The 19,095-nt window shown below is 39.6% G+C and overlaps 2 protein-coding genes and 1 long non-coding RNA gene across 3 annotated transcripts; 2 read left to right on the top strand and 1 right to left on the bottom strand.

Annotated features, from left to right (window-relative positions):
• The first annotated feature begins 3,760 nt into the window (after window positions 1-3,760).
• LOC121986343 (gallate 1-beta-glucosyltransferase-like) lies at window positions 3,761-5,534 on the top strand. The gene has a single exon (XM_042540231.1). The coding sequence runs from the start codon at window positions 3,876-3,878 to the stop codon at window positions 5,334-5,336; it is 1,461 nt and encodes a 486-aa protein (XP_042396165.1). The 5' UTR covers window positions 3,761-3,875; the 3' UTR covers window positions 5,337-5,534.
• Window positions 5,535-9,561: 4,027 nt separating this feature from the next.
• Window positions 9,562-18,778, top strand: LOC121986346. The gene is made up of 3 exons (XR_006113383.1): window positions 9,562-9,719; window positions 14,245-14,384; window positions 18,353-18,778. It is a non-coding gene; the product is annotated as an uncharacterized LOC121986346 (long non-coding RNA).
• On the bottom strand, window positions 15,218-16,622 carry LOC121986344 (transcription factor MYB44-like). The gene has a single exon (XM_042540232.1). The coding sequence runs from the start codon at window positions 16,482-16,484 to the stop codon at window positions 15,465-15,467; it is 1,020 nt and encodes a 339-aa protein (XP_042396166.1). The 5' UTR covers window positions 16,485-16,622; the 3' UTR covers window positions 15,218-15,464.
• Window positions 18,779-19,095: the final 317 nt, after the last annotated feature.

A 19,095-nucleotide genomic window follows, 5' to 3' on the forward strand; every position in this document is an offset into this window, starting at 1 on the left:
TTGGACAAAGGAACCCTAAAACAAGGTTTAGGAGATTAACTCTTGGCAATCGATTGGGTAATCGGTCAAGGCTAAAACTAATCGATTAGGTGATCGATTGAGAGCTTTTTCTCGCGAAACATAAGGGCTCTGAATCGATTGAGTAATTGATCAAGGCCAAAGTCAGGTGATCGATTAAGAACATTTTCTCGTGAAATAGAAAGGTTCTGGATTGATTGAGTAATCGATCAATATCATCTCCATTCGATTGGGTAACTAATTGGAGTGTGATTTTCACGAAGCACAGTATGCTGAATCGATTGAGAATGTGTCTAATTGATTGAGTTGTTCATGAAGAGGCCGAATCGATTGGGAGTTTGCTTAATCAATTAATAAGAGTTCGTGAGCAAATAACAAACTTCTGAATCGATTGATCAATTGATTAGAAGCTATCGAATTGATTGGTATAATTTACCAATCAATTCAAGATCTATAGGTGTTTGAATGGTCGACTGACGTGACAATTTATTGGGGAAAAGCTGAATTGATTGGTGGTATACCTTAGAAAAGGGTTTTCACTAAGGTTTGAAGGTACAACTCGAAATCACTGTTCACACTAGATATTGAGGATTTAGAAGAGAAGTATTGTAATACTTTACAGACATGAGTAAAGTAGAGAAAAATTTTCAATCATAACTTGAATTTTGCATGTAATCCCCACTCATAAAAAATTTTGTTTTCACTATCTACATGTAAAGTTTTATTTGTTTCAACTGCCTCATGCAAATATTATGACATAATTGCGCCGCTCAAATTTTTTAGGTACAAAAGATCAAAAAATGAATATAATTCCTTTTAAATTCAGCACTTTACATTAGAATCGAGTATATTTTCTATTAAATTGAACATATTTTTTTTTACTATTTTAATATAATTCCTCCTAAATTCAGTACAATGTAAAAAAGAAAATTTAGTATATTTTCTATCCAATTAAGTATCATTTAAGAAAATCTAGTATATTATCATTTAAAGAAAATCTAGTATAATCGAGTATATTTTCTATTAAAATTGTCCTTCATATTTTTTTCAGGTATAAATAGTTTAAAAATGAGTATAATTCCTATTAAATTCAGCATTTTAAATTAGAATCAAGTATATTTTCTATTAAATTAAGTATGATTTTTTTCCTATTTAATATAATTCCTCCTAAATTCAGTACCATGTGAAAAAAATCTAGTACATTTTTCATCCAATTGAGTATCATTTAAAGAAAATTTAGTATATTTTCCATCCAATTGAGTACCATTTAAAGAAAATCTAGTATATTTTCCATCCAATTGAGATGGAAAAAAAATCGTACTCAATTTGATAGAAAATATACTAGATTCTAGTTTAATGTACTGAATTTAAGAGGATTTATATTTATTTTTAAACTTTTTATACTTAAAATATCAGGGGCAATTAGATAAATATATTACACTAGGGAGTGAAAACAAAGAATTTTTACAATGAAAAGTACATACAAGTTGTGTTTGCCAATGAGAACTACATATAAATTTTCCCTACAGGCATCAAGAAGTTATTTCAAGCAAGAAAAGTGCAAGTACAAGATAAAGTTTTGATGCAAGGTTTGCCTGCAGTTGCCATGGTGAAGTAGGACGTGGAGCCTATGATTGTGTTGTTGGTGCCAATGAAAAAGAGAACGCCTTTTTTGGCAGTGTATCCTTCAATAATTAAAATTAAGTTTCAGATTGAATTTTTAAATTTAAATGATTGAGACAGTATGTTCATTTAACCAAACTTTTACTCCTTAAATAAGTGAAATGAGAAATTCTGCCAGTTGCGTTTCAGTAAAATGTCTAATGTAATATAATTAACACCTATAATATTTCTGATAGTATTTAATAATATTTTTGAATTATATATCTATTTCAAGATGAAGTTCTTAGTTTGAACTTGAGTTTCTTGAGCTTTCTATCTCAAGCTATAGTAGCCAGTAGGTTAGGTTGCGTTCGTGGCTAGTTATATATTTTTTTTATTTCAAAATATAATCAATAATTTTTTTTTAATATGTCTTTGACTTAACGAATTAACGGATGAATTTTTTTTAATAAACAATTGATATAAGAATGTTAGACTGATATACCATTCATTATGAAATTTGTTTGATTTATCCTGATTACCGATGCATAGAGTTAGATCAGTCATTCTAAGATTAGTCGGAATAAGTTGTATATAGATACTATATAAAAATATATATAAAAAAAACATAGATGGTCTTGATGCACGGTTCACATGCTCTTTATATCATGTCTATTTGTTTATAGATTGCGATAGCGATCCCTATATATTTTCACATTGTTAGCATTTGGGACTAATGGCCATAATATATAGGACTGTTAATGAACCAAGCGTTCATGAATAACTTTGGTATTCGGTTTGGTAAGAATTATTTATGTTCGTTCAATATACATAAGATTAATTAAATAAACAAGCTTGAACAACTCGTTAAGCTAAATAAACAAGTTTGAATACATATGTATTCAGCTCGTTAACGTTCGTGAACAATGTTCACAAACCATATTCATTAATAAAACTCTTTTCAATATGCTAAATAAATAATAAAATAAAATAAATAAATTTAAATTATCAAGCTCAATAACCAATCAAATAACTAAAAATTTCAAACAATCAAATAAGTTTGAATCGAGAGCTTGATAACATCTAAATGAACCAAGCTCAAATCAAGCTCAAGTCAAGTTCGAACTAAGCTCAAGTCAAGCTTGAATTGAGAGTTTGATAATATCTAAATGAACCAAGCTCGAGTCAAACTTCAAATAAGCTCAAACTCATAAAAAATAAATTAAATCAAGCTTGAACACTCATTTCAAAAGCTTAATTCATTTTAAATTCGGTTCGACTCAGTTTAGTTATCTTATCAAATAAATTTTAACATCCCAAAGCTCGACTCGACTTATTTATAGCCCTAATAATATATGAGATTAATGGCTAAACAGTTGAATCATTGTTAATTTTTCAAAGATTATGATGACAATCTTTGTAGGTTTCTCTCGGCTTATATATATCTATACCAAAGCACGCTTGTCATTCAAGGAGTTAGCCTTTATAGCTTGATACTTTATCATCCTCTTTTTCCACTTCATATATGTATGTCGGATTATGATGAAAATCTCAACCTCTTCACTCACACCCTTCCCTAAGCATCTTCCAAGCGCCATCCTCTGCCCTGCTCCCAGAGTCATCTTTTTGACAAAAACGCAAACTGTTTGACAAGGTAAAAAATAGCAGGCCATGGCATTGTGCTACGACATCATTCTGAAGATAGTCTTTCTCTGATTTATCAAACTATTGAATAAAATTTGGAATACAATTAATATACACTTAAAAAGCTTATCTTTTTTATTATTAAATTTATTTTAAAAAACAAACTGTTTGACAAAGTATAAAGTAGGTGGGCATGGTCATTGTCCGCGATGACGCACGCTGCTGCTCTCTCTTCATTGGCTGGCGAGAGGCACGAGAGAATAGCTAAAGCCAATCCTCCGACGTCATTGCTTGCTTCACTACCAAGGAATTTGATAAGAAATAATAAATCTACATTTTAACAATTTGACAAAATGAAGCTTCCAAGTGACGTCCATGCAATATGAAAATTTGTGTTGGAGTTGACTTTGGAGTTGCAGTCGAATCCGTGGACTTTGAAGAAGCCAAATTTAGATGTAAACCATAATCGATCGATGAGCTCGAGGATACAACCAGATTGGCTATTTGGCTGCTGCTTCTATAAATGATAAATCCGTTCTCGATCACTTCGAACAAAGAACGCAATTGACGAGGAGCAAGCTAGGAATATTACCTTGTAATTGTGTGCATATATGGCCATCGCCGTCACGGGCACTGAGGACACAAGCGCCGGCGGCCGGGGCGCGGCGATGCCCCACGTCGTCATGGTGTCTTTCCCGGGGCAGGGCCACCTGAACCCGCTCCTCCGCCTCGCCAAGCGCGTCGCCGCCAAAGGACTCCTCGTCACGCTCTGTTCCACTGACGACACCGCTCGCCGCATCGCTGCCGCGGCATCCACCTCTGTCGGCGCACTCGCAGAGCCCACCCGCGTCGGCCGCGGCTTCATACGCTTCGAGTTCTTCTCCGATGGCATCGCCCCCGACGACCCCGTGCGTTCAGACTTAGATTTTCTCATGGCCTCCCTCCGCTCCGCCGGGCCCCCCGCCCTCGCCGCCCTCGTCCGCCGCCAGGTTGTCCCCGTCGCCTGCATCGTCAACAATCCGTTCGTCCCCTGGGTCCTCGACGTCGCCGCCGACCTTGGACTCCCTAGCGGAGTCCTATGGGTCCAGTCCGCAGCCGTCTTCTCCATCTATTACCACTGCCGCCACGCCCTCGCCGCCTTCCCTTCGGAGGACGACCCCGATGCCATCGTCCAACTCCCCGGCCTGCCGCCTCTGCGGCCGGAGGACCTCCCCACCTTTCTCCTCTGGACTTCGCCCTATCAGATCCTCAAAAGTGTGATTTTAGAGCAGTTCGGCAATTTGTCGAACGCCTCGTGGGTGTTCGCCAACACCTTCGACGAGCTGGAGCACGAAGCGATCGAGGCGATCTCGCATCGCCAGGTCATCATCCCCGTAGGGCCGCTGGTCGATCCGCCGCCGGAGGAAGGCGGATCGAAGGAGATCGGCGGCGGGGAGATCAAAGCCGACCTGTTCAAGGCCGCGGACGAGTCGATCCAGTGGCTGGCGCGGCATCCACCCCGCTCAGTGGTGTACGTATCGGTGGGAAGCGTGGTGGTGCTGACAGAGGAGGAGATGGAGGAGATGGCGTGGGGTCTGAAGCAGACCGGCCGGCCGTTCCTGTGGGTGGTGCGGAGCGACGCGCGGGAGAGGCTGCCGGCGGGGTTCGCGGAGGAAGTCGCGGCGGAGGGGATCGGGATGCTGGTAGAGTGGAGTCCGCAGGAGCGCGTCTTAGAGCACGAGGCGGTGGCGTGCTTCTTGACGCACTGCGGCTGGAACTCCACCACGGAGGCGCTCACGGCGGGGGTGCCGGTGGTGGCGTACCCGCAGTGGGGCGACCAGGTTCCGGACGCGAAGATGCTGGAGGAGGCGTGCGGGGTCGGTGTAAGACTTCCGGCGCCGGCGACGAGGGCGGAATTGCAGCGGTGCGTGAAGGCGGTGACGGAGGGCGAGATGGCTGAAACGATAAGGAGGCGTGCGAGTGAGTGGAAGGAGGCGGCGGCGAAGGCAGTGTCGGAGGGCGGGTCGTCGGACCGCCATATTCAAGCCTTCGTCGACGAGGTGACCAAGAGAGCGGCGCCGGCGTCGAACTGAGAGGGGCCCTCATTTTTAAATAAATTACCGGTTAATTAGTTGATAGACGCGTCAAACTGATATTACCCGGGCAGTAAACATGTGCCAGTTACGTGCATATCTATTTAATTTTTTTTTCACAATAGCATTAATTGTTTTTAGAAATAATACCAATTTGTAATAAGTTTGAATTAAAAGATAAGAGAAAATCAAATTTAACTTAAACAACTATTTTAATAATTTGATTTATTTTAAATTTAGCTCGGCTTCCATTCATAAGTAAATTACTATTCCCCTCTTTTCACAGCACCCGCTTCTCATTCCCATTTAAATGATGTTTACATGCTTTCTTCTTTAAACTCCTTTACTTATATTGTTTTCAAATTTGTTTATTATTTTTTCATCAATTTTTTAAATTTTTTATTTTATATAATTTTAATATAAGTCAGAATCTCTCTTTTTTAAATTACCTTCTAATGATTATATATTTTCATATATATACTTTTTTTAATTTTTTTTAGTTTTGTTTAGTAGTCATACAAATAGAAGTGAGATGTCATGTTTGAGGAGTATCAACGATTTAATGGTGTTCTAAATTATCTTTGGGAGATATGATTACACCCTTACAAATAACGGTTTGTTTCAGCATGGGTTAATACATGTATACACCTCGGGAGCAATTCAAGTCAAATGTATAGTTATTTTATAGCTTTATTATTTCAATTTTTTTTATTATTGTACTATTTTAATTCTTTTTATTATTAAAACATAATGTATTTTTTTATTATAGGAAAGAGTTTGCATGTGCAAGACTGAAGTTATATTTGGGAGATGCCATGTCATTCTTACAAACATATTTTGAAAAAATAAGATTTTGAGAATTCAGTTCGAGGATATTAACAAGTGGTTCGAGAAATCTCTCAACATTCCACACTATCAATATTAGAGGTAATGGAGTTGATTTCTGGTCAGCTAAAATACGTTGAGGAAGCATCTCACCAGCTAGCCGGCAGATGCAATTGCTCTATCAAAATTGTATATGGATTACCATGCGAGCACGATCTTGCACATTTCCGCTACAAAGTATTACGCTTATTGGAGGAGATTGTCTATGTACGTATATGGGTTTAATCACGAGAGAGCACGACCCAACAGGACATCCCATGTTGTTGAGATATTAGATGGGATGAATCCACATATGCGAGAGCATATGATAGACAATTTTTTTGATATGATAGATCCATCTCAAAGACTCAAAATACAGTTCGAGCACCTTCGTACAACACAGAATATAAAGGTCGACCTACAGATAGAGATGAATAAAGTAGACGTCGCATACCTTCTTTTGCAGATGCATCCATTTTTGGATCTATGGTCTCTCAACTGACTGCAACATCTCGAGGGAGAGGAAGACGTGAAAGGAGGTCGAAGGTTCGCAATACTCAAATGACCCACAATCACTCTCCAGTTCCACCCATCCATGATACATATATTGAGAAATTACTTGTATCTCTGCAACGTTATATTTCTCACACTGTTGACATTCAACCTGACGATCATTGTGGATTCAGGACAATAGTTGTACTAATTGGATATGGTGAAGAATGTTGATTTCAAATACGATTCGAGATTATAGAAGAGATTCAACAATATAAGGATCTATATGATTAACTTTATCCAGATTGAAATTTGGTAGTCAATCTATTATTCTCATTGACTTGGTTGAGTCGTGGGCACCATAAATGTATTGGATGGACTCTATGCCTTTGGGAATTTTTATCGTATCAAGGTACAGTTTTGTACTGCATACTTTAGGTGAGAATGTTGGAAGTTGTTTTACTCACTTGTCATTAAGAACTTCTCCAGTTCCAAAACAAGAGTATTGAGAAATAGCTATTGCCCATGTTGGCAATCATTTCGTGTAAGTTTTCTTACACCCTCATTACCCTGTACCGCCCATTCCAACGTGGTGGTGGCAATATTCATCGTACGAAGCTAAAGGATGAGTCACTCGTTATAGGACACATGTTCATTTGTGGTACAAAGTAATAGGTACACCACCAAATGTGTCTGGAGCATAATTTAGAGATAATATTGATTACATTTTTTTATATATATTTTTGTGTATTATTATATGTACTATTTCTTAAAAAAAAAATTATTCGTATGTATTTATTATTAATTGTTAGTATTTTTTTTTTTTAGTTTCATATATATATATATATATATATATATATATAATTTTTATTTTCATCCATACTTTTATATTTTTTAAATTTTAAAATCTACAACTAAAAAATAAATAAAAATTATAAACATATAATAAAAAACTTATTCAAAAAGAATAAAATTAATAAAAACATTGATAAAAAATAAAAAAAACCTGGTTTAGAAAAAATAAAACCAATAAAAAAACAAAACTTAAAAAAAAACACGTGGACTAGGGAATAAGGAAAAGGGTATAAGGGTAAAAAAAATATAGAGTTAGGAATGTAGAGTTAGGAATGGAGGGTGTTTGGGGGGTGCAAAAAGCACCTCTGAATATAATGGGAGTTCCTATCTGACTTTCGACCAGAAGTGGTTCATTGTTTTTTTTTTTCAAATAGTTTTTTTTTTAAAAAAAATAAAAATAGTAAAATATTAAATAATAATAATTTGTGAGAAAATATGAGACCTAAAAAAAATTATTCAGAAATTTTTTAGGTAGAAAAGCATATAAATATTTTATTTTTGACTTAGAACATATGAGATGAGAATGTTGAAGTGGGCCGAATTCATTAATGATATTAAATACAGCAAGGATTGAATCATAATTATTTTGATATATTATCAAATGACTCCAAATTAAATCTAACATCTTACTTATATAGTGAGGTACTTAGAATTTTAAATTAGGAGGGATAGTTTTTAAAAATTTTAAACATTTATATAGGTTGATTTTTACCATCTAAAATTTAAAATTTGAGTTTTAAAGTCCAAAATGAACTTAAATTTAAATATTTCGACTTTAATCTAAGCTCTAATTAAAACAACGATTTGCCATATGCTCATAATTTATGTATGAATCAATGTCAAAAAATTATTTATGATATCATTTTCTTGTAATATTTAACATCTTATATCATGATGTATGACACGGTATAGACTATAATATGGAAAAGGAAAAAAATGAAAGAAATTTTTTCTTTAAAAATATCATAATTCATCTTAAATCAATCAAATTTGTTTAAATCTTAAATTTAATTTGATCATTACTTGATCAAATTAACTTTAAATGAATCATAATTTGAACCAATGTAATTATTATTTCTACATCTACCAATTAGATTTAGTTCAAACCGGATCCAATTTTAATTTAACGTCCTTACTTCATGTTTTACATTTAATTTATCTATTTATTATTATATATATTTTATTTTTATAATTTAATATTTAACATTCCAAGTAGCGATATTTCTTCGTAAAAGGGGGGACCAATGGATAGCTTAGCTCAAGGACTTTCTAAATATGTAATCAATTTCAATTTTCCAACGTGTGAATCAGTCTATCTAAGTAAAGACGAGGGATTTTAAAATATATACTATTAATATTTTTTTAAATCCAAAGGGTTAGTCACACCCCTCCTCATAACGTGACTACACCTTCGCTTGCACCACATGTTTAAGAATTTTTAAAATATTTTTTATGAAATTTTATTTTTAAAAGTATTTTTTAAAGAATATGTTTAATTTTTTATTTATTTTAAGGTATGATGTTATTCACTTTGAGTAAAGTCTAAAAATAAAATCTTAAAAATTTAAATTTAAAGTAGATAATATTATATCATTATAAATAAATCTAAATTTTTTTTTTTTTTTTTGATCCTAACACTTATTTATTGAATGCACAAGGCGTAGTCGACTACATCGAGAGTTTCATACGATTGAAAAAAAATTATCTGTCGATCAAATCTTTTGATCAGCCGGACTAACACATCGATTGATCGAACACCGCATTAGCAAAGGAAATAGTCGTAGATGAAATCGTTAGACACGTTAGCTTTTGGGTAGAAAAAAAAAAAGATTAAACATTGAGCCCCCATTTTAAAATTCTTGATTTACAAGGTTTAAATTCATATATTTTCTCTTTTACAACCATTCCAACTGAATTTGAAAATTATCGAGAAGTCCATGAGCCCTAACTGATAGGCCCAATAACGTTCCAAAACCTCTGCTCTTATAAATTCAACCGGAATCGAGAGGAGGAAAAAGGGCGCGAGTGAAATGGGGTTTCCGTATCCGGCGATCGCTTGAGAGCTGCGATAAGGAGAGCAATGGAGTTGATGAAAGAGGCAACTGCTTCCTCTTCCACTCACCGCTGCTTCTACGCGCCTAGGTCGTGCAGATCGTCACGGGAGCTAATCAGGTGATGCCCGATTAGGGTTTTTCTTCCATTCTCCGATTAACTCCTCTGCATTTGTTCCGAATTTATTGAATATTCTAGTTTCTATTTGCTGGGGGATTGGACTTGACGTATTGAATATTGTGGAGAACTCGATTTACCTTGTTCTGTCTGCTTGTGCTGCTCTACTGGCTTGTATTTTTATACCTTACATTTGTTCATTATATAGTTGTTCTTTTATGATTTGCAGACATGCTTGATCTCGTGATGATGTTAATGGAACTATATATCGGTTATGTATTTTTTTTATCATACCAAGGTTTACCTGTTTAGCTATTCTTGTAATGTATTGTGATGTGCGCGTATGATATTTTATTTGATTGATTTTACATGATATCGCTTCATGTGGTTTAGCATGTGGTCTTGTGGACTGATTTGGTTGTGTTTGGATTATTAACATGATGCAATTATTTATTGTTGTTGGCCTAGTGGTTAGATTCATCACGGTGGGTTAGAACTTGGTGATCATAGAACATAACCTAATGTAATATTTGATGATCTACTTGAGGTGTGTTAGCGGATGTTGACCTTATTGTGGATGTGGCCTTTAGCCCATTGGCATGATTTCTAGACCATTTAGTAATTGCATTTGTCTTTTCACCTCAATCATGTGTTGGCCTGCTAGTTAGTGTGATGTGCTGGACACAACATGCTTCGGTTTTATCTGTTAGTTGTGCATGTATTAGAGCACACATGGGCATCACTCTCTTGTTGAGAGTGTAGAGGTCCATGCACAATGGATAAGTCTAACTGTGCATTGATTGGTGGTTTGCAGTTATTAGACATTATGTCGATAATGGTGTGGAGTTCTTTAGATGATGCGGAACTCTTAGAATAAGTCATTGCTTCTCTGTTTTGTGAAGGTATTCATGATAGATACTCATTGCAATTTTGCTTAGTTTCTTCCCTTCATTCACATTGATATTTGTGATGTATTATTGTCGACTTGTTTCTGTTACTAAGTCTTATTTATACCTTTAAGAAGTCAATACCCTCTTGTGAAAAACTTTGAGCTACAAATTTTGTTTTATATCTTTCAACTTGAGCATCCAAGTTCTCTTTGACCCATTTTTATCCAATTGTTTTTCTTTCCTTTGATTCCATTAAAGTTCTTTCTGCTTTAGAGCATGGATTTCCTCGTCTATTGCATTTCTCCAACAAAGTGCATTCTTTCCCTTAGTCGCTTCAACGAATGTAAATGGTTTCTTATCCACAATAATCAAAGCTCTAAAGAATGAGTGGATTAGTAATTTCTTTATACTTGCTTAGCATTCAAGTTTCCCTTTATGATGCCCCTTAAATTGGTGGAAAATCTATTTACACACTATCTGATTTTGCAACTTAATCATTGTGCCCTTTTATTATCTGAAACATGTTCACTCGAGGAACATGGTTACTGCACAACACTTGTTTGCATTACAAAAATGTTTTTTGATTGCTCTCCTTGTCCAATACCTTGGCAACAAAGTGCACAACTCGGCTATGGATGATCTTGTGTATTGATGGATTAGGTTCAATAGGTGATAATCCTTCACATTCTTGATATAACCTACAAACAAGCACTGTCTAATTATTGGTTCAATTGTCCTTTGACAACTAAAAACCAAAATACATGCATAAAATCAGAATAGTCACAAGGAGCACCAAATCATGCCTCATTTGGTGTCTTCAACTCCAATGCCTTTGATGGTGATCTACTCACAAGTTAGCAAGAGAGACCACTACTTTACTTCATCATTCTTGCTCTAGCCTTACGTTGCTATGCATAGTCTGAGTCCTCTACATTGGAGTCTGATTCATGCACTCTGCCATATTGTTTTATTGTGCAACATACTGGTTGATCCTGTCCGATAGTCGAGGTGACGGAAGCTGGGGATGTGGCGCTCCGGTTGACCGTGTGTTGACTTCTCGCGACCCTGCAACCACAACCGCATCAGTGCCGAGCCAGGAAGGGGTCCCCGGCGATGACCCTCCGACGCTCAAGTCAGTCACCGGTGGTGTGTGGAGGCAAAGCAAAGTAGCGAACAGCAGTAGCAACAGTAGATTATCGCATATCTCCGCTGAAGCTTGGACTCCCTTTATATAGGGCTCTTGTAGCGCACGTGCATGCTTCCCAAGGCATGCACGCTTCCCGAAACTTTCCCTGAAAAGATGTATTAGTAAAGTGTCCCTGACACAATACCTTAACGAGCCGAGCATATCTCTGAAGTGACAGTGGAAGCTTCTGCCGTACGATCTTCTGTCTGAACCGGCCGCCGACCATGCCGCTTGTCAGCGACGCATGCTCCCAAAAAGATAATATCCAGCTAGCGGTGTCCTTTACTGGGCTGAGCGGGATAGCCGCCCGAAGGCTAATTGTTCGGCTCGGGTGAGTATATTACCTGGTCGAGCGGGAAGGCCGCTCGACCGGTGCTTCCGCTGTCTTGATCCATGAGCCATTATCTGGACGAGCGGGAAAGCCACTCGGCCGGCCTTCTTTTTCTGTATAGCTCGGTCGTACATCCGCTCCGTTCTCATAGCTCTATATAAGGCCGAGCGGGGAAGCCGCTCGGCGTGCTCTTGCAGATAGTCTTTCTTGAATGTCGGAAGCTCGGAACCTCGCCGGGCTGTTATGATGTCAAATCGAGTCTTCATTATCCCGATCGGGCGAGCGTGCTCCCCGATCGGCCGCGTTTGACCACCTTGACTCTGACCTCAACCATGGCGGCGGGGTGGAGCCCACCCCCCCTTTCCCTTATCACCGCATCACTGGTTATAAACCCCCTTTCCCTTATCACCGCATCACTGGTTATAAAGGGTCTTGTTATCTCTTCACTTTGTAAAATTCTTATACTCTGTTGATGCATAGTCTGCCTATTTTTCATTTCTTATTTTGATGCATCTATCAATAAATTTCTCCATGTCACCATGAAGTTCTTATAAGTTTGAAAAACATGACTTTTTTACCGTGTATCCTGCACCACCATAGGATGGGACTGGTGAAGCTCCACATATATCAAATGTGCATAATCAAGAATCCACTTGATCTTTTTAAGTTTATTTTGGCTTTTATACTTGTTTATTATGTTTCCCATGGACATCATACTCGTAAAATTCTTTGTTGTCCAAGTCAAAAGAAGGAACACGTTTTTTCTTCGTTAAGATTTGCATTCCCTTGCCACCCGCATGCCCCAGCCTTTGATGTGATAATTTTGGGGAATTCTCTCCAGGAATGACAACATTAGCAACACCATCGCATATAGCTTTGCCCAATACTAAGTGTTCTTTTAGTTGAAATGCTGCCCATCTTCATTATACCATTACACAGTTCATAAGTAGCAAACTGTAACTCAAAAAGGCATAAATAAGTAGTGGCATTGGCGCGAAGCATTCAATCGGGTTAGTACTCCGTATTATAGTCTGCTACTAACACTAAATCTCTTATGACATTTGATGTTGTCATCACTTCCATTGTTATTTCCATTGTTACCTCTACCTTTGTCATCTTTAGATGTTAAAGATATTCAGGAAAATGCTTCTTTCCTTTGTAAATAATTCTTATTTACATGCCTAATTTTGCCACAACAACATCACACGTCCTTACCATCATTCTACCCATTGAATTTTAAGCAGCCACATGAGTGAGTTTTTGAAGGATTCTTGTCATCAACTTCATAAGTAGTTCTTCCTCTTGTCATAAAAGCTTCCCGTTGCACATTGCTAGAACTCTTCAAAGAGATCCTTTTGTGAAGTTCATCTGCAAGCAATGCACTATAATTCAAATTATAATCAATAGAATTTTCTTTGCGACAAATTAAAAGTGGTAACCAAGTGAACAAAGGACTTAGCAAAGCACACAACTTTAAAATCACTTAGTCCTCATCCTTAATTTTCTCTTTTACTCTTTTCAGTGGTAAAGATTGTTTTGAAAACTTATTTAAGTGTTTTGATACCGTCTCTGTTTTCCATTCTCAAATGAAAAAAAGGAAGAACTTCACACTTTTAAGCAAATGCAGTTTGTGAGGGACTTTGAGATTAAAAGTCTCTTTGGTCATGGATGTAGACTTCTTGTCCTTCCCCAGCAAAGGATTGTACAATTTCTTTATATCAATAAATTTCTAGCATTCATCTTTCACAAATCAAAGTTAGTTTTGCAATCGAACTTCTCCGCCACATCTTTTCACCTGTGCTTTTGTAATTCTCAGTTGTTTTACTTTTTGTTCTTTGCATCTCTTCGATGTAGATGTTTGTTAGTTTAGCATTTGTCACAGCATCTACTTTAGTATCCGTTCGTATCTAAATGCCTTTTCAAGGTGAATTGAATGCCAGCTTTCTGATATCATAAGAACTGAATCTATTCTTGGTAGGAAGTTTTTTCATAAAAAGATATTCAAAACAAATATAGAAAATGTAAAGAATTTTTTTTTAGGTTCGAACTGACATTTCTAGCCCATTCTAGTTGTCATTCTATGTATGTCACTATATCTCATAACTTCTTTCTTTTTAACAGATGGAAGGCACCGCAACTGTGGTTGAGATGTCCCTACTACTTGCTATTTTGATGATCCTGCGTTCTGGTTTTCAGTCGTTGATAGGAACAATCTAACGGCACTCTGAAGGATAAGCAACTACACGGCAACTTGGATACCGGTTAGTTTTTTAAACTTTTATCATCTGCAAACAGTTAACTAGTATTTGAAATATCATTTGCATGTATAGCTAACCACGGTAGTAATTCTCCAAAGCGTAGACGCCTTTATCGGTTCTTGATTCAATCATAGCCGATCTCTGAAACCGGTTGAAATTGATAGGTCGGGTCAGATATTAAAATCACTGATTTGATTGTTTGGACCTAACTTGTTATCATGGGCAGTAAGCCATAAAAGTAAACTATGGATGTTGACCACAGAGAAGGAAGACAAGGGCCACGGCGACGCTGTCGCTGTTGGAACTTGGAAGCGCAGGGACACAAGCCCCCAGTGCGGTAGGCGTCACTTGGCCGCAAGTCCCGTCAACCACTAGGCCCCCTCCTCCCCCGTTCAATAATAAATTAACTACGCAACTGCTGCCCAACTGGCATGCAGCCAAACTAATCTAATCCACATCTCCTTTTCCTCGCTGCTCCATGTCACAACACAACCAATTCCGAATTCTCTCCCACCTCCGCCCGCTGATGACCAAATCAACCACTGTTTCTTAATTCCCACCCTGGCAATTTCACTCCCTTTCATCATAGCGATTCGTGCCGTGAACGTTTATTTAATCTTGGTTCCAGATAAGAACACCCATCCCATCTCGTCCCCATTCGACTCCATCTTTATCTTCTCCAGCTGCTGCCTTTTCCGTTAGTTTCCAAATAAAACTATAATTACTGGAGCGGGCGGGAAGTAGACGGCCATCGGTTTGCTCACTGTCAGCTTCTCCATCAAAGTCTACGCATTTGTACCCATGCATGCGCTAATTTGACGCCTTCCGACCCAAGCTTAAGCAAATAATTCACCCAGCTCTTATTTTGTATAAAACCAACTACTGGAAAACAAAAAACGAAGAAGAGACTGGGGAAATTGAACATGGTAGATTTAAAAGAACTACAGCAGACGGTTTTTTTTTTTTTTTATCCTTGTTCTGCTATTTCCTTTTTTTTCTTCTTATTTTCTCATATCAGATCTTTGATGCATGCTCGTGCATCCAATCCGTTGCCTTCTATAGCGGGGATGAGTTAGCCCTGGTCTAATCGATCTTGGTCAGGCCTAGCGCCTTGCGGACAGACTCCGCCTGAGGCTGCACGCTGCACTGCTCCAGTCCGGCCATGTAGCACCGCACTTCCTTCCGTATCATCTCGTGCATCACCGCTAGAAACTCCGCGCTCAAGGAGGTCGGTGGCCACACGGCGGAGTCCGCTTGTTGCGGGGGGTGAATCGAACCCGGGAGCAGTTGCAGCTCGCTCTGGTTTTGATGATGCTGCTGGTGGTCGGAGGTTGTGTCCATTGGATCTGACCCCGGCAGGGAGAGGGTGAGGGAGGTCACCGGATCATCGTCCTTCTCGATCGGGGTGTCACTTGTGGTAGCGGCGATAGTAGTTGAGACGTGTTCATTTTGCGGGTATTGGGAGGAGGAAGTGATAGGAGGGATGATACCGCCGGTAATGGGAAACGGTCGATAGATGTGAGACGTCTCCGCTGGGTGGCTATGGTGGCTGGATTCGCTTAGATCGGACCCCGAGGGGCTCCCGGGGCTCAAGCACAGCCCCAAGCTTCCTCCAGACAAGAACACCGGCCCGTCGCTGCTGGCCCTCTTCAGCGGCCTCTCCGACGCCTCCTCTGAATCGGCCGCCGCCATCTCCTTGGCTGCCATGATCCCCTCGTACTGCTGCTGAGCGTCGTTTTCCAGGGCCGTGTACTTGCGCTTTAGCGTGGAGTTCCAGTGGTTTTTGATCGCGTTGTCGGTGCGGCCGGAGAGGAGGCGCGCGATGGTGGCCCACTTGTTACCGAAGCGCCGGTGGGCGCGGATGATTATCTCGTCCTCCTCCGCCGTGAATGGGCGGTGCTCCACCTGCGGCGACAGCTGGTTGCACCACCGCAGCCGGCACGACTTGCCCGACCGCCCAGGGATCGACTTGCTGATCAGCGACCAGTTCCGCGGCCCGTGCCTCTGCACCAACCTCTGCAGCGCCGCGTCCTCCTCCGGACTCCACGGTCCCTTTATCCTATCCACCTCTTTGCTCCTACCGCTCCCCGTCGCTGCCTCCATGAAGCTATTCCTCAGAAGAGAGAGCTACCTTTAAACCTCCTCTGTTCAAGTTTCAGAGTTCAGAAGGGAAGCTAGAGAGAGAGAGAGAGAGAGAGAGAGAGAGAGAGAGACTAGCAGTCGCTTGAGTAGAAGAATACGAAGGACAAAGGGATGGATTTGGACCGTGTCTTATAGAGCAACGCATCGGTTGCAACCGGTGTATCGGTCTAACCGGGCGTTTGTCTCGCTTCCTTCCGGTTCAGGCAGACTTGGCTCGCGCACAGCTGGCCTCAGACACGCGTCGTCCTCTTCCCTCCTCCGTCCGGCGGTCCCTTTCGCCCCAACCCATCACCAGCTACGCTCTCACCCGCTCCGACTCGCAGCAAGAATCAGGGCCCCGCCAAACTGCTCCTATCCAATAACACCAATCGGTCAGCATTCGGGTACACTGAACGCCAAGTAACGGCGTGTTGTCCGTTTCCCCCACCGTCAAATCCCACCCTCATCCCTCCCGGCCTCCCGCAGATTCTACTCTCGCGCCTATTGATCGAAAACCCATGGCCCACTCGCGCCTTCAGAATTTGAACGCGCCAGCTGCAGATTTTGACCCGGGTCAACAGAAATCTTACAACCTCATGTTCATGGGCCTTCCCTCCGTGCATGCAATGCAATGATTTTCCATCGAATTAAAACCTTCTGGATAAATTTAGCATTCTCTGCCGCTGAGCTGGCGATGGATTTCGATTTGGCCAGGCTGGATACAACACACACACACACACACAACGGCACTCTCTCCCATTCAATCTCTCTCTCTCTCTCTCTCTCCTTCCTTTTCTCCTTCCTCCCTCCTTCCTTAATCCTTTGTTAACCCGTCGGTTATTAGGTTATTAACTAAATCATAGTGTAGATTCTCCTGCCCGAAGCTATCCCGTTTAAAATGTGTTTAGGAACAGCAGCGAGATGGCTTTGCCGGGCTTAATCCCAGCAGCCGATGCTACGCCCACGAGGGCCGGTAGCAGTAGGTCGGATCGGGCCGGTCCGTATTCTTGGCGTTTTCTTCTGCTCGTACGTAGCGTACTCTTTTTTCGGTTCGGAAACTGGACCGGGCGAGGATTCTGTATGCTTCCTCACCCACTTCTCCTCCTTATCCTCTCCTTCCAAATTTAAAAAATGAAAATTAACTCAAATAATAATTGATTTGTTGTGGGCCATTTATTGAGCGGGAAAGGAAGGGAAAGAGAGCGAAGGGACATTGCGAGATTTATGGGGAGGAAGAGGAATCATATCTTTTTCAGTTCGCAGCGGTTACGCGTCTCCAGCTCTCCAGCTGTCCGTCACTGACTTTTTTTTTTTTCTTCTCTTTCCACGGCTCGGCCGCATTATTTATCCGTAACCGTATCGCCCGTTACGAACCCTCGTAATAAAGCGGTTGAATAATAGAGAAGATGACAAATGAATACAGGGTGCTACACGTGCCCAACCAACGCCCCACTTCCTTCCCCCACACCACTGCTGGCATGCCGCACGTGTGCCTCCCATGCAAAACCCCTTTCTCTCGAAACTCAATTCATGTGGCACTGGGAATATCTTGATAGGCTTGCAGTTGGTTTGAATCATTTTGGCGAGTCAAAGTCAAACTGAACTTGAAATTTTTTTAATTTATATGGAACAGAGAGTTTGATTTGATGTCCAATTAGAAATTGACTCGCGTGCTCTCGTGTCTCTATTTTGATTGGTCTATATTATTTTATTTTGATGAATATTTGTAAATTATAAACTGTAAATATTGAGATTTCAGATGATCACTTTTCATCTATGACAATTTTACTTTAAATTTAATGAGTTGTTTGAGAAATTTGCCTTCGTTTTTTCCCCCTTGAACTGGATAGAAATTATGCGGGAGGAAACAACCAGGAAGCTGCTGCTTAGATTCTTTCCAATCCCTTCAATTTAATTCTCGTTGACCATGATCTGTCACGTGAGAAATACGGCCGGTATCAAATTGGATTCTGTCTCCATGGTCAACCCCGCACGTGTTCTAGGATTAGATAAGTGTCCCTGCATATTGTAATTAACCTAATCACGATGCTAAGCTTGTCTGTCAATGAGCCATTTTTGGATCAAATTTAGCCTAGTCCTGTTAATGTGGCTTGGACCTAGTCATCTCTCGCTGAGCAAGGCCTGGGCCGATCGAGCATTGGCTTGTTGCTTTTGTTTCCTGCTGTACAGTATCAAAGTCAAGAAGTAAAGTTATTATTGTTTTCTTCTAATTATCATGGTCAACATTAATCCTTTGCAATCCCTTCAAATTAAATTTATTCTTTATAATTTGTTTTCTTCTATATTTGATTTAAGTAAACCATCCTTTTAATTGCTTTTCACGATAGAAAAAACAAAAATGTGCTTGAAAGAATCACAACAACAGCAATAATGATAAACAATTGGTCTTTATTGTGGTGATGGTCCACAGTCAGCGGATAGGCATGAGATGATGGCAATTTAGCATCCTCCACCTTTGTCTCTTTTTTGCTTAATTATTTTATTTATCTTTTACAAATATTTTATTTATTTCTTTTCTCCCTTTTCCTTTCCTTAATGGACCTGAACTCCTCAAACTTTGAGAATGCAATTA

The sequence above is a fragment of the Zingiber officinale genome, chromosome 5B, assembly GCF_018446385.1.
Source record: "Zingiber officinale cultivar Zhangliang chromosome 5B, Zo_v1.1, whole genome shotgun sequence".
Lineage (NCBI taxonomy): Eukaryota > Viridiplantae > Streptophyta > Magnoliopsida > Zingiberales > Zingiberaceae > Zingiber > Zingiber officinale.

Coding starts and splice junctions, on each gene's coding strand:
- LOC121986343 (XM_042540231.1), top strand. CDS start 3,876: ATGGCCATCGCCGTCACGGGCACTGAGGACACAAGCGCCGGCGGCCGG.
- LOC121986344 (XM_042540232.1), bottom strand. CDS start 16,484: ATGGAGGCAGCGACGGGGAGCGGTAGGAGCAAAGAGGTGGATAGGATA.